The sequence below is a fragment of the Formica exsecta genome, unplaced genomic scaffold, assembly GCF_003651465.1.
Source record: "Formica exsecta isolate Colony F162 unplaced genomic scaffold, ASM365146v1 scaffold465, whole genome shotgun sequence".
NCBI lineage: Eukaryota > Metazoa > Arthropoda > Insecta > Hymenoptera > Formicidae > Formica > Formica exsecta.
Genome location: NW_021851887.1, coordinates 861,902 through 889,254, shown reverse-complemented (window position 1 = coordinate 889,254; position 27,353 = coordinate 861,902). Strand labels below are relative to the sequence as shown.

Genomic DNA, 27,353 nt, shown 5'->3' with positions numbered 1-27,353 from the left:
TTTCTCAGCATAATTATTATTTCTCATCTCTTACTTTCTGAATTCACAATGAATTTTATTTTAGGAGGACTTGATGAGTTCTGATTCAGATTCCGATAGTAATCCATCCGATGATAATGAGGACGAGGTGCAGGATGACGAAGACGAAGAGGAGGAAGAGGAAGATGATGGTAAAGATAAAACGGTTTAATACATTGCAATCATGACGTGGAAAGATTGTATATCTCTTATATTCTCGTTTGTATTATTGTAGGTGAAGAGAATGAAGAGGAGGAAGAGGAAGAAGAAGAAGGATCGTCCAATTATGAAGAGGATGGAATAGAGTTCTACGAAGACGCTGGAGAAGGCGGCGTTTTCCGTATGTTCCCGACTTCTGAACGCGATAATGGTGGCAATGTTGTAATGATACAGCACAACATTGAAAATCAAGACATCGCGAGTACGTCGACGCCAGTTAATACGCGACCTAGTCTTCCATGGAACACCACATTTCCGTTACCATTGGGTTTATTTGAAGAACCTCCCGCGGGTTCTGAAAACAATGGTAAATAAGAGCGAAAATATAAATAGCTCTACAATCGAACTCTATTCTCCCACCGAGATTACGAAATATTTGTAATTTTGGTGTTTTTTTTCCTCTGCTTATATCGTTGTAATGACATGTATAGGATAAAACTATTACATGCATAATCTTATTCACACACATGCAAGTCTATGATTTTAATTTATAGAGGTTGAGCGAGAATAGAGGTGTCGAGGATACGGAGGTTTAAATGTGTTCTTTCCTTCCTTTATCTTTTATAATTGGTTTTGTCTTCGCATATTATAAGAATAAAATTACGACAATTTTTATGCAGGTATCAGTACTCATCCATTGTTAATATCGCAAGGAAGTTTGGATACCGCAAGTACTAGAACCCAACGTGCTTTACGACAAAGGCGGTATCAATACCTTCAGCTATCCAATCCACGTAGTTCGAATCCGCCTGTAATTTTACAGAGGTATGTATTAATACATTTTTATATTTCAAAAATTATATCAAGATAAATAATATATATATTTAATTGTATTTAATATATGATACAGACTGCTAGGCCCTGCTGCACAAACCCTTCCGTTATCTGCCAGTCAAGTTTTAGCATCAAGTTTTAGGGATACACGTGTTGTTGTAATGGATAATGGACTGGGAATATTCACTAATCAAGAGGAAGAACAGATTGATTATGTCGTATGTATATGATTATAAGATACACAAATGCAACTAAATATAAACCAAGAAATGTTGATAATTTTTGATATTTTATTAGGATCAATCTGGATATCTCTTTGGACCAAGCCTTGCAGCAACTTTGAATAATATACCAACTGCATTGCATTGGTGGATCGAAGAGAGCAAACAATTGGATGGAGACTCTCAGCCAGACTGTTGTGTTGGTAAGAATGAAGGAATATATGTGATATTATGTATTATACAATTTAAATCTTAATATACTTTTAATCGAAAAGGTGTTGTCCATAAACTTATACCTGGACTGGAAAAGCATAGAAACGCCGAGCTTGCCGAACGCAAAGAAAAACGTAAAAAACAGCATGGATCCGAAAAGGAAAATGACAAGGATAATAAAGAAGAAAAGGAGCGTTTGAATAATGCGGAATGTAAGTACATACATTTAGAAATACTAAAGTATGTTTACAATTTGTATGTGTGTTTGTGTTGTATATGCGGGCGTGCCCACATACACACATATATTTTCTATAAATAAAATATTGAAGTGTGGTAATGTCTTCTTTTTTTATAATTTATGTATTATTTTAGCTGGATCGTCTAGTTTAACACACATAGATGAGCAGAGATCATCCGCATCCGCTTCACAAAGAATTGATGCTACACCACTTGTGGCTGGAGAAGAGACTGCTGTGGAAACTACGAGGCAGGAGCGCACACCGGAGGAAGACATAATCGGTACACCTTTGCAATAAAAAAGTTTTTTTTATATTTATTTATGATAAATAGTTTCTATTATGCGTGCTTGTATGTATCTTTTACATACTAGATGTAACAGGTGAAATGGAAATAACGGTTCAAGAGGATGATGAGCGACCGCCTCCACCGCCGCCAGAGGAGCAATCTACATCCGACAGTAGAGATCCACGCACGGCAAATCGAAATCCTACACTGGAATTGGCGGAAAGTATTGTCGATTCTGTGCTGGGACCGTGTACATCTGAAGCAACTATTAGATTAAGTAATATACATATTTTATAAAGAGAACATATCTCTCTTTCTCTCTCTCTCTCTCTCTCTCTTGTTATTGCTTTTCCGTTTTAGCATTGCAGTTTTTTTACAATATATTATCAACTATAAGACTACTTAAAATTTATTTATGTTTTGATAAATATATTTAATGCAATTTGAATTTACATATAATATACATTACTATATATTATAGAGAAATATAAAATCGCCTGTTAAACATAAAGATACGAGCGAGAGAAATATTCGGTGTGAGTGATAGAACCCCAAGAATCGAACTAGGGATCTTTCACTTAGGCCAGCTCTTACCATATTAAATTATTCAAATATTTTGCCTACATTTTATATATTTCTAATACTTCTCCGTCATTAGACCTTCATGTGTCTAATGACGCGCCCACACATCTTACTCCAACAGGGCAGTCCGGCCGAAGTGGTACAGAAACTGTAAATGTCGCAGAGTCATCGTCTAATCGTATTTCCGCTGCACCAATAGTGGTAGATTTCGGTCAAGAGGTCAGTGAGGATTTGTCAAGGGAAAGTAGCGATTCGGCGGATTGGATCCGTAGGCTCTTGACGGACGACGGTCAATGTCGAACTAGCGACATTGACTTACGGCGTGTCGAACGAAAGTAAGTGTTGCGCGTATGTGCGCGAAGATTATAAAAATATTAACATATGAATATATCATTGCAGTGCCAATGTTGTTAATCAAGATCCTACGTCTTCGACGACGTCCTCCGAAAACACTACCGTGGCAGGGACTTCGGAACAATCGTCGCAACAATCATCGCAACAACAATCGCAACAGCAACCATCCAATAATCAAGAGCAGCAATTGCCGGACGGTGTAGATCCGTCATTCTTAGCAGCTTTGCCCGAAGATATGCGCGACGAGGTTATCGCCGAGCAACTCAGGTTAATTGACGATCTTATTATTCGAAGTTCATATATTATTCGCGGTAGTAATATATAAAAATAACAATTAAACAATATGTTGACAGACTTCAACGCATGAGGCAACGCGCGCAAACTTCCGTAGTCGAGGAACTCAGCGGACCAGTTGAAGTGAATCCTGAATTCCTGGCGGCTTTACCACCAGCGATACAGGAAGAAGTCTTGGCACAGCAACGTATGGAGCAGCAACGACACGCAGCTGCCTCGGCGAATCCGGAGGATCCAGTGGACGCCGCCGCTTTCTTCCAAAATCTGCAACCTTCTCTTCGACAAGCTGTTAGTACATATTTTCGAGAATTTGTTTTACTTTTAATCTCAACACAATAATGTTTTATTACTACTTTTAAAGTTGATGTGGTTTGTCTCTGTAGATCTTGACTGACATGGAAGAGTCCCAAATATCTGTTCTTCCACCAGATTTAGCTCAAGAAGCTCAAAATTTAAGAAGAGAATGGGAAGCGCGTAATCGACACATGATGCAAGAAAGATTTCTCAATCATGTTAGTCAAAGCAATACAGCTCTCTCGAGCATATTGAGAAATTCTGGAAGAGGTAAGTCTCTTTGTGTGTGTATTATTATATATAATATATATTAAATTATGCACAAGTATATTAACAACATAACATGAATAAGGAGAATTTGTTGCGGAAAAATATAAATATTTGTAATTAGAAAGTTGCGTTATATACAAAAATCTTGAAACATTTGTTGTTGATAGCTCGTGGTGGCGGTACGCGATATGCAATTCATGCGGTACCACAGAGAACTCAGTGGAATACCTGGAATCCTCGCGGTGATACGAACATAGCGCATCAAGGAGCTGGCTTACGTTTAAGAGGACGACAATTGCTCGATCATGAATCGATGGCGTGTTTGCTAGTGTTATTATTTGTCGACGAGCCAAAAATTAACACTTTAAGGTTGCATAGAGTGATTAGAAATCTTTGTTATCACGGCAGCACAAGAGAATGGATAGTGAAGGCATTACTGAGCATTATGGAAAGAAGTAACGATGAAAATAAAGATATTATGGCAGATTTTGGCTTAAAATTTAAAAGGAAGGGATTATTAAATTCACCTATGGATTTATGGTAAGATTTATCACTTAAAAGAATTAATTTTAAAAATAAAATATATTTAGTTGTTATAATAATTCGAAGGACACGCACGCTTTCTCTCGCGATTTCGATACAAAAAATAATTTCAACGCGAATCTCGCGACGCTTCGTGAAAGAGTCAGATTTGCGCGCTCCGTTTATCCTTTCCGAAACTAGAGCTACCCTCTCTCGATGATAGATAATAAAAACATACTATAATGAATACCGAATGAATGCGTGTGTGATATCGTATATGCGACAATTAAAATATAACGCACAATGTGATTACGTTTATTATGTCTATATGTTGTGTATGAGTGTGTCTGTGTACGCTTTTCATCATACTTGTCATAATAGTAGTAATGAATAATAATAATAATAATAATAATAATAATGATAATATAATAATAATATTACCTTACAAATTATTTCAGTTCTCCAAAGATATTTGACCAAAGAAACAACACACAATCATGGCTAAATATTAGTATTGATGCTGCACTCGGTTGCAGAGCTAACGTATTTCATATAATACGCCATGCTGGTAAGAAATCTGAAAGGCAAGGAAACATTATTGCAATTCATCCGCAGGCAGCACCCACTGTTTGCAGGTTAGTGAATCTAAATAAGAGAAGATTACAATCTCAGAAAATGCAATCTCTTTTTTATTACATTTTTTATAAAAAGTATCTTTGATTTTGTTCGAATTTCAGGCATACTTTAGAATTGTTGATATCATTAGCTAAGAGTTTCCCCGGATATTTTGTGCCAATCAAATCTAAGGAATTAGAGGATAAGGATAGCAGTAAAGAAAAGGATATAAGCGGCAACAAGGAGGAAGGTGGAGCGAAGAATAAGTCGGCGTCCAAGGTAGGAAGGAGCGATCTTCCAGATTTCTGGGATTTGCTTCTGAAATTGGATTCGTGCGCGTCCAAGAAAGGAAAGTCGGTCGCGAGGACTCACTCGAATACAAACCTGGGAAACGAGCCGGAACATGGCACAACGACATTTGAAGCTTCCGCATTCGGCCAACTCATCTCAATGCTCAACTGGTCCGTAATCAAGCGAAGCAGTCAATTGACAGATAAGCTGTTGCGACTTCTGTCCTTGATCTCCATCGGCTTGACGGAAGTTAATTCTTATCGGCGGCAAGACGCAGGTGCCGATAGGAAAAACAAGAAGACGGAAGTTGGGAAGGATCAAAGCGTCGCCGCGCCAGAAGGACATCTCAAGCTTGCCGTACAAGTACTAACCAGTAAGAGCTGCTCCGAGGACGGACTCGAGGATGCGACTGCACTACTACTTAATCTGTCTCATTGCCCTGATCCTACCAGACAACTGGTGTGTACATATCTCTTTACGTCATGTAGATTAAATATAAAAGACATTTTAATGAAACAACAGTGTCAATTGTCTCTTTTGTGTGTTCAACAGATATTAAAATTACTTCTGGAAGGTGCGATGGAATTGGCAAATATGGTGTGTGAACATATCAACGATTTGATGATGGAACTCAAGGTACTGAATCGTGAATTGAGTCGAAGAAATTCCTTAGAAGATCAGCCATCGACCAGCGGAGGAAACGGGCGAGGAATTTTATTAGACAGGTAAAACATATTTGTAGCATGCAACATGTATTTTGCAATTAAATAGAAAAGCGTGTCAAAAAACTATGCTTTGCTTTTTTTTTAAGGAATAAAACAGTTGCTTATAAAAAGCTTCCTTTTTCAGATTTACTAATGAAAATGTAGTTGTCACTGCACCGAGCAAGGTTAAAGCCGGAAGTGATCTTCAATTACCATCAATGGCTGCTCTTGTCAGTAAAACATCTAGTCAGGCATTCTTCTTGAGAATACTTAAAGTTATCGTGCAAATAAGGGAAGCTGTACGTTTAGCAAACACCAAGAAAACAGGTATTATATATTTATGACATTGTTATAACTTGTGTTGCAATGAATTACTAAAATTTTGTATGTATATTACGTATTTAAATTATACATATACAACATTTATGATATTTGTAAATTTCTTTTTCAAGTTAATCAAACATCAGACACAGTCCTGAACGCAAGCACAAGTAATGTATTAGAAACAGGTACTTTTCTATTTTTGCTTCATATATCATGTTTGTAAATATATTATGTATTTTGAATTGTACCACTTACATTGAAAATGTTGACGTACCTTTTTAATAGCCGCCGACAATGCGGACACCGATGTTCCTATGGATACAACGCAAGCAAATACTTCGAATCTTGATAATTTAAAAACGTCCTCTTCTCGCAATGGTATGATATTGAACTTATTAAATATCGTTATTGTTATCGTAATGCATTTAATCCATACTTGGGTTTTTTTCTTTAGACGAGGAGAAACCTGCACTTCCACTGTTGAGTGAGAGTTTAGTATTAGATAACTTGTGGGAAACCCTTAGCGCTTGCTTGCTCGAATTAGAATATACTCCCGATCATCATGCCGTCCTTGTCTTACAGGTAAAAATATATATTTCTCATTTCTCTTCTTTCTTAAAATTTTGTTGTCATCGATTTATTATATCATAATTGATCGATATTAGTTATTGTTATTTGTGTTGTATATATATGAAATATTGTAGCCTGCGGTAGAAGCATTCTTCTTGGTGCACTCTTCGTCGAGTACGTCTCGAGATCGTGACAGTCGTCTTAATACGACAAGCGAGAATCGAGAAGTTGTACCAGACTTGGCACCAGTCTCTCCGATATATTCGGATAATGAAGGTACTTCTCAATCGGAAGCTCCCACCAATGCTTCCTGGGATATGACTCCAACTCCTACACAAAAAACATTGCCACCAGATCAATTAAAGTTCCTCAAATTTGCCGGTATGTAATAATTTTTGTAATCGTTATCTCTCACTTAACGCGAACAGTCAAGTTACGTTAGATTTCGTCTGGATTCTAATGAATAAAATCTCATACAACTGCAAGGACTGCCATAAATTCCATTTAATATAACATCTATCTTATCTTTGCAGAAACGCATAGGACTGTACTCAATCAAATTCTACGACAAACAACTACACACTTAGCGGACGGGCCGTTTTCCGTATTGGTGGATCATACGAGGGTGTTAGACTTTGATGTGAAGAGACGTTACTTCAGGACAGAATTGGAACGAATGGATGAGGGTATACGTAGGGAAGAATTAGCAGTCCACGTTCGTAGAAGTCATGTTTTCGAAGATTCGTTCAGGGAACTTCATCGAAGAAATGCCGATGAATGGAAGAATCGCTTTTACATCGTCTTCGAAGGTAAAGATCTTTTAATGTTTATCCTGAAAAACATAAACGAATTTTTCTCAAACAAACGAATAATATACATATTTTAATCCTTTAACGAAAGGCGAAGAAGGACAAGACGCTGGAGGTTTGCTGAGAGAGTGGTACGTCATTATCTCGAGGGAAATATTCAACCCGATGTACGCTCTGTTCACAGTCAGTCCTGGCGATCGAGTTACATACATGATAAATTCATCTTCGCATTGTAATCCGAATCATTTGTGTTACTATAAATTTGTAGGTCGAGTAATTGGTAAGTCCTTGCGATTTAATTTTTATCAGATTAATGAAAAGACAATTCTATAATGTTCTTATTCACATTATTCTTGCAGCTAAGGCTATTTATGATAATAAATTGTTAGAGTGCTACTTTACGCGTAGTTTTTACAAGCATATACTTGGCATACTCGTAAAGCACACAGATATGGAAAGCGAGGATTATAGTTTTTACAAAGGACTCGTTTATCTCACGGAGCATAACATTTCCGACTTAGGATACGAGTTAACATTCTCCACAGAGGTAAACAACTAATTATTTAATTTTTAGCACTATTATATTTTTATTATATATTTAATTATGTGCATTGTTTTTAGGTGAACGAATTCGGTGTCAATGATGTGCGAGATTTAATACCAAATGGACGTAATATAGTTGTTACAGAAGAGACCAAACTCGAGTATATCAGGCTTGTATGTCAAATGAAGATGACTGGAGCAATTCGTAAACAGTAAGTGAATATAAAACGCCAAAATTGAATTCGATACTATATGCTTCAATACATTTTTATTTAATCACTATTAGGCTTATATTTATATGTTAAACTTTCTCTTACAGATTAAACGCATTCTTAGAAGGCTTTTATGATATTATACCTAAACGACTGATCTCCATATTTAACGAACAAGAACTTGAATTATTGATCAGCGGTTTGCCTAATGTAGATATCGAGGACCTTAAAGCAAACACCGAGTATCATAAGTACACAGCTACGTCTTTACAGGTACATTTCAATATTTCTTTCTTTTACTATATTATGTCCGATTTTGTCTTAAAAAGAATTGAGTTATATATGTCATATCACTTTTATCAAAAATAGATTCAATGGTTCTGGCGTGCTCTACGAGGTTTTGATCAAGCAGATCGTGCAAAATTCTTGCAATTTGTTACTGGTACGTCCAAAGTGCCACTGCAAGGTTTCGCCGCGTTAGAAGGCATGAACGGCGTACAAAAATTCCAAATTCACAGAGAGGATAGGTCAACAGACAGACTTCCGTCTGCCCATACCTGGTCAGTATAACAAGAGAATATTTTTCGTCAAGTTTTCCTAAATGTGCATAAGCTAAAATTAGATCTAAAAGACGCAACATTACTCGACTAAAATATATTATCCAATTGCAGTTTCAATCAACTAGATTTGCCGGTATACGAGACGTACGATAAACTGCGTACGAATCTACTCAAGGCGATTCACGAATGCAGCGAAGGATTTGGATTTGCATAAGCTTGCTGGGACGCTGTTGTATCGTATATTGTAGCAGTTTATCGTACATGTGTTGTCCTGCCTGTTTTCAGAGTAAACTCGTTATGAGAACTCACTCTTGTATAATTATGCGTTCATGCGATTATGCATCGTCTAATTGCGATGACATTCTGGTGACACGCTTGGTCTTCATTCAAGATCTAAAGGAAAACTCGTTTTACTTGATATATACATATAGATACACGAATATGTATATACGTATATAATTATTGATTATGATGTAATTACGTGAGAATAATTGTCAATGATACCCGAAGCTAGGGTTTATTTTGTTGAGAGGAGGATCTTGGAGGAAGATGCTGAGCTTAACGATAATTCCCAACAAGGAATGATAAGGAGAAATTAGTTCAGTTTTATGATAAGGATAAGATAAAGATAAGATTCACACATAACTGTAATAGTTACGTACATTAGTTTACAATAAGAAATAATATAGGATGAAAAAATGTAATATACTGCACTCTTTGAAGTCAGCGATATGTTTTAACCGGTTCGATAGTTTGAATAGAGATACAACGGTGGTAACGGTAGCCTGGTTCTTTACCAGAAAAAAAGCAGCAAAAAGTATAAGTGGACGAGTGCCTGCGTGAATGAAAGAGAAAGTGACGAAATAAGAGAGCGCAAGCGAACGAGAGAGATATTGAGCCTAACTAAAAAATTTCAACAACAATATGAACGCTATCCTTCCCTTGAAAAATGTATGGTTGTACACTATTAGTATTAATAATTATGACTAATTCTTAATATTAATGATAATTAAATATCATTTTAATATTAATCATTCGAAATGTGATGTTAAACAAGTGTAATTTTTTTCTTTTGAGATCTAAACGAAATAAAGTTTCCAGTTGAACAGACATTACTTTATAAACACATCGAACGGGACAATATTGGCGAAACACCGTACACAGGCACCGTTATTATGTAGTTACTGAGCTCCTTACGAAATTGTTAGGGAATTATTGATTAGGAATCGCAGAATAAAGTGAATGTTGTATTTCTTATAAAAAAAAAGTTGCATTCTTTTGTTATTGCACAGAGTCCTTAATTATACTAACTTTTGAATTTCCTGAGAATAGACTTAATTGATAATGCTGCGTTTACAATTCTTAGTCTCCTTTTAAGATAGCTTAATTTTATGTATTATCGAATAAATTATTATTATTATCAAGATTAACTACATGAGAATTAATGTATGTAACATGAAAATATATATTTCATATTTACAACGTCGTGTAATAATCCATAATTTTAATAATTAATGTGCCGATTTAGAAGGTAATTTGCTAAATCAGTAAATGATACACACTGCCCATTGTCATTTTTGTATAAGTACATCAAAAATTTCAGAAGCAATGCATGTTCTCGTCGCATTGTACGACCGGAATGTGTTATCACTGGCTGCAAAGGCCCATCCACAAGTGGAAGCAACAAGCATTTACAAAACCTTCGACTAGAGCATAAACGTCTTCCATGTTCATCGGTATATTGATTTCTGTGGATTTCCGGTAAACGGCGCATAAGTCCTGAAATAAATATCAGATTAATTTATCGATTTTTCCCGTGATAAAATTTCGTCTTATTGATATTTTAAATCTCGCATTAAATACTATATGCGTTCTATAAATCATATCTGTATAGAGTTCATATACATTATATGGGAATACTTACTCCTCTCGATGTATGCAAATCGATAGTCAGCATCATGAACGCTTGAAGAAGAGTCGGATGTAATATAAGATGATGGGTAACGTTTCCATCAGACGTGATAAACTGTTTGTGATGCTCCTGATATTTATTTTGTAACACTTTGGATAAAGCTTGATACCAAGAGACAGGTTGATTGACGAGCGGACCAAGCCTAGGGTCGAGATTTGGCAAGGGTTCTATATGAGCCAACGAACAAAGTTCGCTGAACTCTGTATATGTCATCGAAGACTTATTTTCCAAAAGTTTATCCCAAAGTAAATGCGTTCGACACTGCAATGCGCCGCGTTCCACCATATTTGTTATATGTTGACGGGCAGCATGCGCCTGTGACATGATCATCTGTTGCATGAGCTGTTCGTGCGACGAATAATAACCGAGATAGTTGACCGATTCCTGACGAATCTGCACCAAGTGCGGCGACGATGACGATGATGAATTGACATTGGAGTTTTGCGCTAGGGGAGAATTCGGAACCGGTGGAGGCGTGGGCGCCAGATTATTGTGAATATTATAGTTCGCCATTTTAACATCACTGTCTTTAATAGTCGGGCCATTTGAATCGAAAACTGTTCTCTCCTGCTGATCGATGCATATTTCCGTTGTGGAATTGTCTCTTATGAATGGTTTTGGTATCTGCAATACCGAACTAGACTCGACCATCGAGTTCTCTGTATACGATCCGGTTGTGGACTTACCCACACTATATACAGTTCTAAATTTACCCAACTTATTGTTCTCCACCTCTCTTTTCGGATACAATTCTCTCTTGCTCGTCAGCATCAAATAATATTTCAAAGTGATCTCAGTCTTTTCCAGTTGCGGCGATTGCTCCACACGTGACACGATCAGCGCTACATCAAAGTCGTCAGTATATCTGGTATCATGAGCGTCGCAATAACTAACCAGTGGAGTACTTTGCAATTTAATTAAGACGTATTCGTTGTCGTGAGATTCTTGGAGCTCGTCGGACATTACGAATACGCGCATACTGTACTCTTTCTCGTGTGAAAGTAAATACGAAAATAACGTACGTGCTGGTATCGCTATATTGTGTATCGTTATTACGTCTGAAATATAATAACATTAAGTCTCACTACAATGCATTACCAAATAAAACGAAGTGTCAAGATGATACTCTCAAAAAGCTTACCGCTATATATCAAGTTCCTGGCATAATTCGGTGCCTTACTGTAATATTTAATAAAGTCATCCATGAAGTGAGTGAGGTGATAACCTTGTTGCAAGGACCACAGTCCAGTTCCAGCAATATAAGAATGAATACAACGCAAATGAAAATCGTACGTAAACGAATGCAAATGCATATTGATTTGAATCTTGTCGCAAACGTCCACGAAGCTTAATACAAACTGTAAAAAGTACATCCTCATTTAAATGCTTTATATAATTAAACTTTATATAATCAAAATTTTTCTTACCTGGTTCACCATACCGCTACTTGTCTTCGTTTGCAAACGATTACACTCGATGATGTGCAATTTGACGATAAAAAATGGTTGCGACAAGTGGATTTCGAACAATAAAATGCCGCCCAACATCGACTTTTTGAGGTAATAAGATTGCTGCTGTGCACGCTCTTCGTCTCTGTAAAAGACACGATGTTTAACGATGAAAAATACATATTTGTTAAACTAAAATTCAGCAATGCTAAATTCGAACAAACGTTTTATGCGGCGACTCCACTTGGATCGGATTGAAGCCCAAGATCTGCAGATACTGTTTATATTCGGACAACATCGATTTGCAGAGTTCTTGATGCCACTTTATCATAATCGCATTCGTCGCTTCTTGTCTCGACTGCGCTACTTGCAGCGATTGTTGATGCAACACGTTGCCATTCATACTAAAACTAGACGATGCTTGTGACGGCGTCAATGAATGATCTCTCGTGGCGGCGGACTGCAAGCGCCAGGCTGGTAAAAAGAGGAGAGGCGTATGGCAAAAATGTATTAGACGAGAATGTTGCGTGAACGTGTTCAAAGCGTTCAGCGATATGTTGGGCGTGCGACTCTGCCACATTGCGTACAATTTTTCCAGGTCCTCTGTAAGAGAGATATATCGGTTATGTTAATGTTTGATCATTTTGTAGACGCAAATTCGATATATCAGCATTACCTTTGATCTTCTTTTCCCGATGTCGCAAATCCTGTAAATCGTAAGCAGCCTTGACGATCGCGTCTGTTGTGTTATAAGGATGCGGAACGTTTGGTTTCGCATCGCGCATCGCTTGTCCGACCACTTGAACCCAGGAAAACGCGTTGTTCTTCGTCGGTTGCGCCCGGTTGCTTGATCGCGTCCAATCTTTATTATCGGTCGACTGACTTGGAAATTTCGCAAGATTTTCCATATCGTTGATTTGGTAATACTGAGAACTGTGCTCTCTCTGCTGTGGTTCCCGGATGAGTTTGTGATGAAATATACCCAACTTTTGCATAATTATGTTGGTGAATAGACTCGACCTAGAAGAAAGCCACGTACCTAAATTCGTTGCTTGTTTTATTAACTTTTCCGATTTCTCCTTAGACCAGTTGTACATATAGATAATTATCTGAAAAAAGAGCTCGATTAATCTTATAATAATTATTTCATAATTGTTTTATAATAAGCACACTAACATTATCACTTGATATTTTAGCTAGCAATATCCTTTGTCTAGGCACAAAATTCGATTCCGATATTAAGGGATTAAATTTTTGCAATTGTTTTTGATCTGTAACATGATATGAAAGAATTAGTATTGAAAAGTGATATTTAAATTAAAAATTATTAAACTTGACTGACCTTTAGGAGCAAGCAATTCCGGATCTATTTCTTTACTCAAAGATGCCTTCCATTGATGAAAATTTCTTGCAACTAAAATACATTTGATGTAAGTCGTTTGTTCGTCTTTATTAAATTCATGCGGCACATAGATGGGTGAATTCATGTTCTTTTGGTTCGTATTTTCTGCCGTCGATTGATCTGAGCTATTCCGAATATCTTCAAACCATCTGGATGCTTTATGTAAGACAACGTATTGGTTCAGGAATGGTTGTCGATCTTGCAAAATGAAAACTTTACTAGATGTGTCTGGATCTTGACAACGTATAAGATTCTGTAATTCTCTCACGATCACAGGAATCGCATGTCTGTGGTGAATAATTATTTCGTGCTTCTTGACAGCAGGAACACCCATTTCTAGTGCAAACTGAAACCATTGCGCTAGTGTAGTGTGATAAATCTCATTCAACTTTCCTTCCTCGCCGAGCTCGTATTGATTAATCGTCAAATTATTAACATCTTTCTGTGACTGTGACATTTTTAAAGGCGTTTGTGCATCTTTATTTTTCACTGTAGTTTCTGTAATCACCAGTGAAGAATTGGCAGCTATTGGTTCCGTCAATGGTGTAGCTAGCAAATTATATTCTGTGACCAAGTCCCAAGTGCCATGTTTCACAGCAGACGACAATTTCAGAATTAAGGATTCCAGATTGACTCTACCTTGTTTCCAAATTCGAAATTCGATCAATGCTTCTGCGTTTGGTTTAAACTCGCTTTTATGGTCATAAACGTTAGTTGATACAATATTTTCGAAATTTTCGACTCTGAATAATTTAAGAAAGTTCGATTTGTAATCATCCACTACGGATTCTCCTTTGCCATCGATGATGGCTAACGCGATGCAAGCTATACCTTTACTCCCACTCGAATGACTTTGATTATACAAAAAAATGTCAGATTCGGATACCCTTCTTCTAATACCATCTAGCGAAGAATAATCCTGGAAGTGATAGTGTGTGCCAAGATCTGTATATTTCGGTATATATAAAAATTGTAGTATATTTTGTCTCAGATAATATCCTAAAGCATTTATATATGGTAAACAATGTGGTTGCACTGACAATTGAACTATACATTCCGGAGACTTGTATGGTTTTTGTATAAAGTGCACATCCGCCGGTGTCAATTTACACATCGGATTGCGCGCCAACATTACGGATAGCACCTCTAATACCGCATCATCGAGACGATTTTGCAATACTTGCACCAAGTCCCGTTTGACTTCCGGACCAGCTTCCGATATTCCATGTACCATCAGAATAATTGAATCACCGGATCTGTTCAAGATATCGGACTCCTTCTCGCCAAACGAACGAACCCTAGGTCGAGTATCATTCGATATCACATGATCGTTCGTTAGACTGCCGATACCTTTAGCTTGCGATAAGGACGCAACGCTGTTACTGCGCGAGACGACCAACTTTTCATCGCTCTCGGACAATTTATTCTGTAGAGGTTTCCCGTCATTTGTTTGCTCGTGTAGTCGCAGATAAAATACATTCTCGTTATTCTCCTGATATACAAACATGTTGTTTCGATTATTAACGGAGAGCCTGTTTAATACACCATGTAGAGCTTTGATCCCTCTCGATAACCCAGATCTCCCAGGCCCAGTCTTTAAGCGGGGATGAAGATTAAAAGGTTCTTCCCAAATGACGGGGCATCTGAACATGCCTGGTGTAACATTCGAAGAAGTCAAAGAAGTATGATTCTGAAAAAGATTTCCAGACTCACCGCTGCTTTCTCCTCTCCAAGTATTATAATCTTCGGTTGATTCAGGTTCCAACAGTAGATCACATATGCGAGTATCATGAAGATTTTGTAAAAGTAAATACTGATTTACTCGCCGACATATAGCTTTGATTTGAGCGAGTAACATTTTCTGTATTTGCAAATAACAGTCCACTTCTGGCGAGGAAAGTTCCAAAAATCTGTGGAAGATTGTGATTTCTTATAAGTTTTTTTTTCTCTTCTTTTATACGTTTATAACACGTAATTGTTGCTATAACAAATGAAAAAATAACAAATTTTTAAATTTTTATTAATTTACTAACCTGCAGTGAAAGTAGACATTAACATGACTACTTTCGACGCTTAAAATTAGCCAGAAATTGGGCAAACGATCTCTGCGCTTATCAAGTTCTATCAGCCACTGATAATCGTCGTCAGAATTGCTACTGTCACCCTCGTATCCATCATCCGTTCCGTGTTTTCCTTCGGCTATACTCGATATCTCAGAATAATAACCTGGCGGATCTCCAGAGTCTTGACCATTTATTTGAATCATTGTTGATATTTCTTCTTGCTAATCAAAAAATAAAATTTTATATAGACATGTTTTAAAATAATTGATATAATTTCTATATATATATATAAATCAAGAGAATATATACTCCACATCATAAGTATTGAATGAGCTGTCTATCTGTAAATAATTATTTACCTTCTTTTACTTCCGGTTCTTCTACGTCTACATGTAATGTGTCTGCTTCTGTATCAAGTACTATTGTTTCCGGTTTTTTGATGAAATAAAATAGATCAGCTTCTTGATAAATACAATATTTGTCAAGCACAAGACTTTTTAATTCTTTCAAAAATTTGGGCGCGCTGCTCTCGGATGAAAAGACAAAGTGTAAAGGTACTTTATCCATCAAACAACTGGATTTTCCGATAGAATCCGACACATGTCGCGCTATGAATCTTAACGTGTCTGCGCTCGGCGAAGGATGATCCAAAAGTGCCGTCGCGGTCTCGTCTCGCAGCAGCCATTCGATCTCGTCCTTTAAGCCGATTACTGCATGATGCTGAGGCGGTTGCGGTATTCTCTCCTGCATCGATTCGTTTTTCGCGTTCCCATCCGGACTACTACCGCTTGGCATGCTATCAACCGGCGAACCGCTGCAATAAGATGTTGTTCTCAATGCGGGATAACGTTCCAACGACACTTCCAACACCTCTTTCGGGAGGTTCAAGCAAATGATGTCCAAAGTGGCTTTCAGATCGTTCGGACTTAAGTCAGCGAGATTCCTCTCCTTGCCGTCATTTATTTTTTGAATAATCTCGGTGAAACAAGTAGGCATCAGTTTAACAGGTATACTACAAAGCTCGGAGTGGAAACGAATTGAGCAACTTAGATGTAGAAAGAGCGGCTGATCCTTTGTGTTCCACGTGTTTTCCTCTTCGAAATCGCTTGTAAGCGAATCTTTGGAGTTACAATGAGAAAGTTTCTCATTATGAAGATTCGTGGCTGGCCATGTAATATTGACAGCCTGGCTTACTGCAAATTAAAAACAGTAGTATATGTACATATATTTCATGTTCTACAATGTAATAAAAGTTTCCATCTTAATAAAATATATTATAAGTATTACCTTGATTAGAAGAATTATCTGTCTTTGGAGCCGGCATTTCAGAATGACATGTGAATTCATCTAAATCATCATCACTATCTGTCCTTTGCGATGCCACTTCCTGAAAGTAACATACAATTTTCGTAAAGCAACAAAATGCTGCGAATTTTCAGTATTATAAGGATGCAGAATGTACAAAAAAACGAACCAATTTTTCTGACATCCACGATGGTAAACAGTAATAAAATTCCGGATGCGCAGGTACAGGTCTAAATGCAACTGCCATAATCCTTTTAAATTTGTTTTTAATCAAACTATGTAATGGTTTAACGTCGTTACACGCAGAGATCTTTAATTGATCGAGTAGACTGTCTTCCGGTAACATGCTTAAATGTCTGCACACCGATCGTAGATAATTTGTAATATTGATCTCGATTAGATTTTCTTCGCACTGCGCTACAGCAGACTCCATATCCTCATAGCTTAATGATTGTTGTAATGCCAGTGATTTGTAAACCGCAACCACGTAACAATGACAATGTGCCAAGCTCAACAATTTACAATGCTCCATCAAACTTCGTTGATCTAGCATAAATAGTTAATTTGGTTAGAAACACTTTACTAATATTGATAACTTTCATTATAAAAATGTCGATTTTTAAGAGATTTCATTATTCTTTTTTAAATTATTCATGCTACATCTAAAAAATTCTCCAAATTTTTGCCCACCGCTAGAAATATTGTCAGAATCCTCGCTCTTTGGTTCAGGGGATGAAGGCTTCGTGTTGCTTTCTGATTTAAGACTAATAAAATCTTCACAAACTTGCTCGCCAATTTTAAAAGTATGATCCTGATAGATGTCTTTATTCTGAGGCATTTGCAATTGACCGACCAGCGCATCGATTAATAATGCTAGCGAACAATCATACACATATACAGGAATAATAAGACTCGTCTCATTGTCGGCATTATCAAAATTATGTTCTTCGTTAGCTTTCGTAGTGAATTGTTGATTAAAACTTTTTGATTCTCTGCGTTCTGACGTCAGGAAGTCGGGTAAATTTGTATCCTTTGCATACGATGTTGGAGACGATATCTTTTCATTTATATCAAGATCGAAAATATCAGAATTGCAATTCTTCTCGGAATTATTACTCGTGCAATTATCGCCTGTATACGTAATCAAACGAACATCTTTCTCAGTCGCCGGTAATATCGTGATAATAACATGCGTCGTGCTAATTCCCTTAACGAAACACTTCCATCTCGGATAAATATCCGATGCATCATCTTTATAGTTTTTCTCTAAAATGATAAAAGTTATATAAAAAAAATTCTCTCGATATAAAATTTAAAATTTGTAAAACATATTTTCTCGCACAAAAAATGTGAAAAAATGCAAAATATTTATTGCCATTATAATGATTGAAGGATCTGATATTGTACCTCCTTGCATGAAAAAAGGCAATGGTGAATTATTCTCACGAGGTCTACTAAGAAGCATTCTGGTGAATCTCTGCGATTCCGCCGACGTTAACAATAACTCTTTATTATGCAACTGTTTCATATGCTCCAAAAAGTTTCCCATGAGAATTCTGTTCGCGCTATCCCTATCCTCGTCGATATGTACCGAATCTAGCAAGATAAGACCGATTATTTTTTTTTTCCTGTTTTCTATTCATTGATAATGTTCTAAAGTCAGCCTAACCATCAGCGAACATCGAGAACAAGAGTTCTGCCTGCTGACATTTTGATAAAATGCTCAGAGTGTCGAACGAAAAGTACATTGGATGTATCCTCTCATCGATGATCGGCCTCGCTTCCAAAGGCTCAATCGGATTAGGACATTCCGAAATACGATCCGTAGAAATGCCCATAACGCCGTGATATCTGATTCCTTGGTGAGCTTGCCCAAATACGATATCGGTATCTTTTTCCGCTGGTGTTACTTGGCACAAAAGGCTCAAGTATTCTAAGGTCAACAAAGCGTTAATACATTCCTCGTCTATTCGGGCGATCTAATCAAAAGGACAAAAGTGATAATAAATACATGACACATGTGGGATTTACAAAAATTAAAATAATTTTAATATTACATGAAAGCCAAATATAAACAAAAGGGAAAGACATATATATATATAAATATTCTGAAAAAATTCTGTTAATTGTTTATAATATTCTGTTTTACATACATATCATAATAAATATACATTTATATATTAAGTAGAATATAACAAGAGTGTGGTAACATCATAGTTTTACGGGCAACTTAAGATAAAATAAATTCGAAACATGAAATAAAAATCATCATTGTGTGTGCGTTGATCTTAACTTAAATTTATTGAGCACAGCTTAAATATTACGATATTATACAAAAAGAACAGAGTTCGTAATTATAGTCTATCTCTTCGATAGCACTCAATCGTTCAGCGATCAACGGATAATCACATCGATGTTTGCGTAGATAAGTAGATAGATAGTTATGGACAAAGAGTAGATGATCGATCGCACAGTCAAATTCTGATGATTACGGGGGATCAGGAATAAGTTGGAGGAGTTGAATCTCACTTTCATACAAAGCGTAGAGACCACTTCTCCACTTGAACCGTGATACCCGCTATTCACCAGGGGCTGCGCCCTGGAATGAACGATTCGATGCAAAAGATTCTCGAAGAACCTGGAAACAACACTGTGGCCTACAATGATGTGAAGCCGTATGACTCTGAGCTGGAAGAGTTAGATCTGGCAAGTTATCAAGAGCTTACGGCCTAGCTCACTGCCTAGATCCTCACTTCCAACTGAGAGTCACACGGATACGAGAATCCAAAGAGAAAAGAAGAGTTCAGACGATACATATCGCATGTCTGCATCAAAGATGATGGTCGACCATATTGTTCTCCGGTTTTAATCTTGAGCGGAGTCACCTGATGATAACGAGACACAAAGATTTTAAGTCTTTTCGCAAACGCACCGACAGAGTTTTGTATTAACGATTTATCTTCTCGATGAAAGAATAAAATGCTTCTCACTGAAATAGGCTTATATATATAAAAGACAATATGTCGCACAAAAGCTATGCCATGTTACGACTTAGTCGCGCGACGGAAACCACTTCCAATCTGCGTGCAAAATGCGATAAAGAATCGTCACCAGGAGATTCGACTTAGATAAGAGACTTAGAAATTTACAGATATGGAAATAACCGGACACATGTACGGTACAATATAAAATTACGCGAAAAAGATAATCCGATCACTAGTGAGCGCAGGGCGCGTATTGGGCCCTATATATACCTGAGGCGACTGATAGGAAAACCTCATTCCGAGGACCCTCATCGATATCGAAGCCCCACCCCGATAACGATAACGATATATGAGACACCGTTCTCTTCGTTTTTTCACGAGCCGGAAACGCGATTATAAGATATATCGTCGAAAATGAGAAAGTCTTTCGAGTCTGAAAACTAATTGTAAAAAGACTCTCTCTCTATGTATTCCGCCTCGCCCTTATCTACTGATCCTGAGAGATGCATGTAAAAATTCAAACATGACATAAGAAGATAGTACGATTCTCGTACTCGAATTTTATTATTCTTTCAGTGGAAAAGATGATTATCCTTTTAGTGAAAGAGAGATGTAAATTAGAGAGAAAAAAATAATGACGAAGAATGTCAATGTGTCCTTGTACAACGCGCATAGATAAATATTTGCATTATACATGATATAACAATAACCGACTTCAACAGACACTACTCCTCCGTGTAGCTTTTCTTCTAGTTTTGAAGGGAAAAGATAATTGAAAGTTACATTCTATGAGAGCGAGAATATCAGGCATCACTTTCGGATTTGTCGAAAAAGACCTGAGCTCTTAGAAATAGAGATGACATATGCACAACGTCATCACATGTAAATTTAATTCATATAAAAAAACGAATGTTTACATTTCATTTCCATTCAATTCAATCAATTATAGTGCAAACATTGCACATAATTTGCAAAGTCAATGAATTTTATACTGATGAAATAAACCGTGTATTTAAATTTCAGAAGTTTCATCCGCACATTAAGTAAAAATTATATATGCCTCTTATAAAAATTGGAATTTTTCTCAAAAAGGAGTAAAAATAAAAAATCACTAATCAACTAAAAATGTTCTTTTTTTTTCGCGAAACAAAATATAATTCAGAACGTATCAGAATTGATATACTTTGAAGTTTGATCTTCTGATTAGCAACGCTCTCCAGGTAACGAATGTGAATCAGATAACAGTTATCTAGTTAGTGTGAATTTATATTACAATTATGTTTGTACTATAAAAATCTGATACAAATTTCTATCGTTGAGCACATCTGTAGAATAATATTCTGTCTATTACAGTGTTTATATAAAATTAGAATACATATAAATTAATAATAGAAACGCGTACGCAAAAAGAAAAACTCTGATTTTTATTTAAAAAAATTTAAAATATAAATAATTAGATTTCATAATTAGAACTCTATAGAAAATTATATGACGCATATAAAATGTTAAATCCAATTCATGGAAAAATTGCAGTCAAATATTGCGATGATAGAAAGCATAAGTATTTTTATCCGTATCGTCCTTCATCGTCAAATGACAGTGCATTATACGCATTTTATAACCATCTCTATCAGAATTGAAAGAAAGATAAGATTGAAGATAAAGCTACATGCTATGAAGTTAAGACATTTAGAATATTTACGCGAATTATCCCAATATTACATTACATTTCAGATTTTAATAATACAATATTAGTCCGATATCTATTTTTTCTCTCTTTTATTTACTATCATGGCTACGAAAATTGCAATATTCTATATTCTACATGCTCCGAGAGGCATTCTGAGCTATATAGCATTCGTCTTGACGTGTATTGTGAAACCAATAGATTATTCAACCTAACGTATTGTTAAGCAAATAGAGTTTCCCTTGCGTGGACGCTTCTAATGTTCCGGAAGATAAGAAGATTAGGGAAGAGTATGTTTCCGCCGAAAGAATGCGGATGGGCGTCAGTATAGTACATATGTATAATACATAGAAGCCAAATACATATTATAAAGTGTGAATTAAGTTAAGAAATAGGATAAATTAAATAATTTACTATCGCCGAGCGATATTTACTGTCAGATAGGTTCATCATCTAGCAAAATAAAGCACTTTAGACAACCGTACGTTAGAATATAATTTTTGTGTTACTACACGCAGCATTATCAAGTTAGCTGAAGATAAGAAGGATAAAAGTAATGCTTCAAAATGGTCGCCCGTTTCAAAAAGTTGTACAAAAAATTAAGATACACTACATTACCGGAACTATATATTAATCAGTCTTATATGTATATATGCCAAACATCATATTTAACATGAATTTAAATAAATGGTTTTGTATCACAGAGGATTATTACATTTATATTATAATGCAATATATAAGCACAAATAATATTAATCACAGAATTTTCTCAGAATATTATTTAAGATTGCAGAGATACTGGATAACACATAAACATCCACGATTAGCAATTTTTAATATTTCTACTGCTTCATAAAACACGTATCGCAGGTATATCGCAGAAACATCGAATAAAGATATCTTATCACTCTCAAGACGTGTTCGAAACATGACGGAATTAACCGTGTCTTATCGATTTAAGCAAGATCGTGAATGTTTTATAATATACTAAACTTTCTTTATTAGAGAAGGCTAAACACTAAAAAAGTATAATATCTGATAATTTAATTTGTAAATCAAATAAATATCAAGTATCAAATAAATTGATAATAAAAAAAATGTTTTATGCATTTTTCTTTAATATGTATGTTCAAAAAAACATTAATAAATAATATGATAACTGAACAATTATTACACTTTTCTGTGTACATTTTGATGCGAATATGAATACATGAAAACATGCCAACATACATAAAAACAAAAAATAAAAACAAAATTTTCAGTAGTTGTAATATAAATACTGTACTCACTGCATCGGGTAATTGATGATATTGCAAAGGATGCATATATATGGCAGTCGACTGTGTAGGCATCTGTACATAGCCACATTGAGGCTCAACCCAAACCTCTGTAACAATCTGAAAATCGCTGTAACCTTCAGAATCTTCAGTCCACACTTCCGCTTCACCGATACCTAATATATGAAGTACACATTTATCGTACAAATAAATTGATAATCAAATTATAAAATTATTTATTTGACTAATAAACACTAATAAATCTTAATAAACTCTTACCTTCTTCTGTGTCATCTTCGGTGCCACTATCGCGCTCTAATGCCGCATTCGGCACAACGTGAGGCGGAAACAAAACATATTGAATAATACATGGATAAAAGTTCTCGTCGTTTCCGAAGCCCTGCATTTGTACCTCCAGCACCATATTTGTGATACCAGCTGCCGAATACGCAAAATTAAAGCCTTCACCCAAACGTATTCTGCAAATAGATAGATATATTTCACACTATTCTTTATTTAATTCCAATAACATTTTCTAGATGTATTTACTTTGTAATTGTAGAGAGTATTCTCGCAATCGCAGTGATATTTAATCTGGGTAAAGTAATTCCCGGAATAGTCTGAACAAACGGCCGCTTTACGTGCCACAGCCATCGATTGTGATATAAATATCTGGACAAGGTGATTGTTAAACTACTTCCTAATAGTCCCAGCGCAGTCCTAGTGCAGGTCGGTTGAGTCCCGTCGGGAAATACTACCATACTCAGATTGCTCGGTATACGCTCGTATCTTACGAGAATTCTTTCGAGCGATTTATGTATTATCGTGCAACATGGAATCTCACGTTGCTCCGTTGGTCTATTCGGCAATGTGAGTTTAGATAATCTGTCTACGAGATCCACAACTACATTGTGGCGGACGACACCCTCGGTGCCGCCAGCAAACGCTATATTAAGCACAACACAGAGTGCTTTGCAATTGATACGAATCAATGAGAATGACACTGGCGGTTTCTCTGCTTCTCTATATATGAATTGAACATACGTATGATTTTCGACTAGCACAAAAGTCGCCCAATTCTTCAGCATAGCATATAGCACAGCCGCGGCTTGCCGACTTTGCACGCATTGGAAACGACCACTCTGGTTCGCTTGGTGAAGATGTCTCGGCAAAGGTCTATCATAAGCTAGGATCAACGTGATCCTCTGAGTGTGCATCCAACGCGCCCATTGAAGTGGATCCAAGGAGACGACCGGTTGCCATATCTGTCCAAACTGCGGGCAGCCAGCGTCACTAAAATAATGATACACAAATGTAATTACGTTCTTTATTTTGGATATTTGTCATAGTCATACATGAGTTTCTATTATATATATTATGGTTTATACAATAAAATAAATATACCTAAGTTGTACTGTACTTGGTGATGGATAAGACGACAAGTAAAACACTGGCATCCCGCTTCTGATAGTATCTGGTACGCTATACCAAGTCCATCCAGATCCTGGAAACCAGCTGAAGTGCGCTAACATATTGTCACTTTCGGTTAATGACGTTAACGCCGTCCAAAAACGAGAAATGACACTTTGACGATAATGTGAATTCAACGGCTTTTTCGATAGGCATGTAATATCATGTAAAAATTCATATGGTGCTGTAATAAAAGATCGGTTTTATAACCCAGACTACTGTATAGATATGTAGTTATGTAATTCGACATATTAATGTTGTCTTTAGTTTACCTTCTATGGTAATGGTATATTGTATCACATTAGATAGAGACAATGATTTTGTGGACCAAGGACACGTTACAAGATATTCCAAGAAAACATTGGTTTTCCATAGCAGCACGAAACTTATTTCAAGAATGTCATCTCGTACACTAGCCTTCTTTATCAAGTATCCTTCTCTTAGACGACAGCATAGCAAACTGCTTAAGGTACAAGTAACTTTATCATCGATTTGTTTCTTCCTCAAGAGCTGACCAGTTTTATGTCCATGAAAGCAATTATTTTCGGTTCGCCAACAAGAGTGACGATTTGATGTATCATCAAATACATCCCGATATAATCGCCAGCATAAAAAATGTTTATGATAAAAATTCATATCTGTTGCATGTGCAGGTACCTGGTCATAGATAAAAACAATGCATTGCAATTACGAATCAACAGAAATGCAGAAGTATAGAGATTAAAAGTTTACATACAATGTACGAAGTGAAGGATATATAGCTACCGAGTGTAGCCGCGGCGATAAAATATAATAAATCTTGATATGGCACTAAACCATCCGCACAATGTGGATCATACGTACTACCTACGCATAAAAAGCTACACGCGACCGTTGTCGCGCGTAACTGTTGTATAATGGAATCTAATGTTTGAGCGTTCTTGATTCCAATGATACCGTCCGTGACTATTATCATGTCTAAAAATTTTTCTTTCTGCACTCATCGTTCTTCAATGTGTTATTATATTGTATAACGCATGCAGCTTATGTAAAATCCATTGTATAAATATATTTATGCATAAATTACAAACTCACGTGCACAGCTGTGCTCGGGTAAGAGCGTTAGAGCCAGCATTCCGTATCTCAGCATATTTACAAAACTGGCTTCCGGTGAGACTATGGAGATATTACAATTATTTTTATTTAAACAATTGCTACTTTCTTCAAAAAGCCTTCCTACCAAACGCTCACTCTCGGCTCTTAAATTTTCCAACTGTTGATTAGCTATAGATGTAACAGTTGCCACTCTCTCCTCCAACAGGTACAACTGTTTCTCTATATATTGTGTGAGAGAATTCACATTATCTGCAGTAATCAACCATCCTTGTACTAATACCTGTTGTGCTGGGGTTGTGAAGAATGGCGTATGAGCTATCACAGTCACATAAATCTCAGGTTGCATAATACGCTTGCTGCCTGGTATCGTAAACTATAAGCATAAATAAGAATTCAGAATTTTTTTATATATACGATTTGCAATATATCAAAAAGAAAATACTTACTGGTTTAGTTATACCCTCAAGACACCGCTTTGTTGCCAAGCATACCTCATCAATAACAATCTCTCCATTTTGTATGTCCTAAAAGCAAAAAAAAAAGTTTATTTTATTTTAATTCTATAATTGCTACTATATAAAAATTATATTATAACAAAATAATAAATTTTGTTTTACTTACAACAGTGGCAAGCGACGGGCTTAAATCTAAACTAAAAACTATCCTGTATTTGTGCGCCAGAAATATAATTGAAGTTGTTGAAACAACTTTATAAAGAAACTGATGGCTAGTATCTATAGACCAAGAAGGAGGCTTATCTTTTGGTAGCACTGATATTATTTCTAGTTCTGGTATCTCTTTATTTTTTATACTTGGACACTGTACGCTTATCACAGAATCCAAATGTTCCAGCAGCCATTGAGCTCTTACATTGCGAGAGATGGGAAAACCTTTCTTCATTAATAGAAAAATGGTCTCTGCCTCTAAAATAGTTTTATCCTGTAAAAAGAAAAAATATAATATTGCCAGCTATCCTGTCAAAAATTGTAAATTACGTATCGTTAAAATTCCATATTGCTATTACCACAATATTGACAGATACATGTTAGTCATAAGAAGAGGTTATATTTATTCCTCTCGTTGAAGACGGCGACAAGGGAAAAAGCTATCACAATGTAATTAATGAATTTACCTCGCTCCTCGCACTTGCCATGACGAATTTCGATTGCGTTCTATCAAGCTATCATTATTATTAAAATCATGGAACTCAGCAGGTCGTCGTCGTCATCACGTTGTATAGAAAATAAATCATTGCGATATGACGCGTCTGCAGTTTGCAGTGCAATGTAACACTTCAACAAGGGAGATAGTTTACGCGCACAATTGGTCGAAGGTCACATTGTCGTCTATTTGTTGCTCTCTTTGCGTATATTTGACAAGCGATAAACACAATGCAACATAACCTGGATGAATGCGAGAATCGTGCACGCACACCATACGATGACGTTTCACTCCAGCGTGCCAACGATGCTAATGCACTAATCTGGGAATCTGCGTGAGACGCGCGATCAAAGCTACTAATCTCTTAAATCCTTCGCAAAATTTCGCGATCACTCGACGCACTCTGCGTCACGTTACAGGCGATAATCTGTGAATTGAAAAAAAAATATCTTTTCCGATAAGTGTTTTCTTGCTACACGCATCCTTGCAGCTAATATGAATAAGAGTGGATGGGGATGCAATAAAAATGACAAATAAGTATAATAAATGCGTGGGGCGTGTAACGCGAATCATCG

General features: G+C 36.4%; 2 protein-coding genes across 8 annotated transcripts in view; one reads left to right on the top strand and one right to left on the bottom strand.

The window, feature by feature from the left end:
* The window catches only part of LOC115241070 (E3 ubiquitin-protein ligase HUWE1), a 22,594-nt gene extending 12,424 nt beyond the window's left edge, over nucleotides 1-10,170 (top strand). For 4 of the 7 annotated variants that reach the window (XM_029816614.1, XM_029816613.1, XM_029816611.1 and 1 more), the window contains exons 17-44: nucleotides 65-170; nucleotides 254-544; nucleotides 858-1,002; nucleotides 1,088-1,229; nucleotides 1,309-1,435; nucleotides 1,508-1,657; nucleotides 1,818-1,964; nucleotides 2,056-2,247; nucleotides 2,629-2,887; nucleotides 2,952-3,173; nucleotides 3,260-3,488; nucleotides 3,584-3,764; nucleotides 3,932-4,304; nucleotides 4,745-4,921; nucleotides 5,024-5,651; nucleotides 5,745-5,917; nucleotides 6,042-6,223; nucleotides 6,349-6,405; nucleotides 6,506-6,598; nucleotides 6,675-6,802; nucleotides 6,925-7,171; nucleotides 7,324-7,599; nucleotides 7,691-7,879; nucleotides 7,959-8,146; nucleotides 8,221-8,354; nucleotides 8,462-8,627; nucleotides 8,724-8,914; nucleotides 9,026-10,170. In XM_029816614.1, the coding sequence (XP_029672474.1) occupies nucleotides 65-170; nucleotides 254-544; nucleotides 858-1,002; nucleotides 1,088-1,229; nucleotides 1,309-1,435; nucleotides 1,508-1,657; nucleotides 1,818-1,964; nucleotides 2,056-2,247; nucleotides 2,629-2,887; nucleotides 2,952-3,173; nucleotides 3,260-3,488; nucleotides 3,584-3,764; nucleotides 3,932-4,304; nucleotides 4,745-4,921; nucleotides 5,024-5,651; nucleotides 5,745-5,917; nucleotides 6,042-6,223; nucleotides 6,349-6,405; nucleotides 6,506-6,598; nucleotides 6,675-6,802; nucleotides 6,925-7,171; nucleotides 7,324-7,599; nucleotides 7,691-7,879; nucleotides 7,959-8,146; nucleotides 8,221-8,354; nucleotides 8,462-8,627; nucleotides 8,724-8,914; nucleotides 9,026-9,128 (5,496 nt within the window). In that variant the 3' untranslated portion in view covers nucleotides 9,129-10,170. The remainder of the gene's footprint in view (nucleotides 1-64; nucleotides 171-253; nucleotides 545-857; nucleotides 1,003-1,087; nucleotides 1,230-1,308; nucleotides 1,436-1,507; nucleotides 1,658-1,817; nucleotides 1,965-2,055; nucleotides 2,248-2,628; nucleotides 2,888-2,951; nucleotides 3,174-3,259; nucleotides 3,489-3,583; nucleotides 3,765-3,931; nucleotides 4,305-4,744; nucleotides 4,922-5,023; nucleotides 5,652-5,744; nucleotides 5,918-6,041; nucleotides 6,224-6,348; nucleotides 6,406-6,505; nucleotides 6,599-6,674; nucleotides 6,803-6,924; nucleotides 7,172-7,323; nucleotides 7,600-7,690; nucleotides 7,880-7,958; nucleotides 8,147-8,220; nucleotides 8,355-8,461; nucleotides 8,628-8,723; nucleotides 8,915-9,025) is intronic. The other 3 variants (XM_029816616.1, XM_029816612.1, XM_029816615.1) reach the window with 2 other exon arrangements.
* Nucleotides 9,789-27,353, bottom strand: LOC115241072 (KICSTOR complex protein SZT2-like). Its single transcript, XM_029816620.1, is given in 25 exon segments — nucleotides 9,789-10,693; nucleotides 10,839-11,944; nucleotides 12,028-12,244; nucleotides 12,314-12,479; nucleotides 12,559-12,937; nucleotides 13,011-13,443; nucleotides 13,511-13,605; nucleotides 13,677-15,646; nucleotides 15,770-16,043; nucleotides 16,159-16,992; nucleotides 17,087-17,186; nucleotides 17,274-17,650; nucleotides 17,795-18,370; nucleotides 18,512-18,700; nucleotides 18,774-19,083; nucleotides 23,065-23,228; nucleotides 23,332-23,531; nucleotides 23,602-24,345; nucleotides 24,457-24,706; nucleotides 24,795-25,179; nucleotides 25,259-25,479; nucleotides 25,597-25,990; nucleotides 26,064-26,141; nucleotides 26,239-26,556; nucleotides 26,750-27,353. Coding segments are annotated over 25 exon segments (9,933 nt in total). The 5' UTR covers nucleotides 26,771-27,353; the 3' UTR covers nucleotides 9,789-10,561.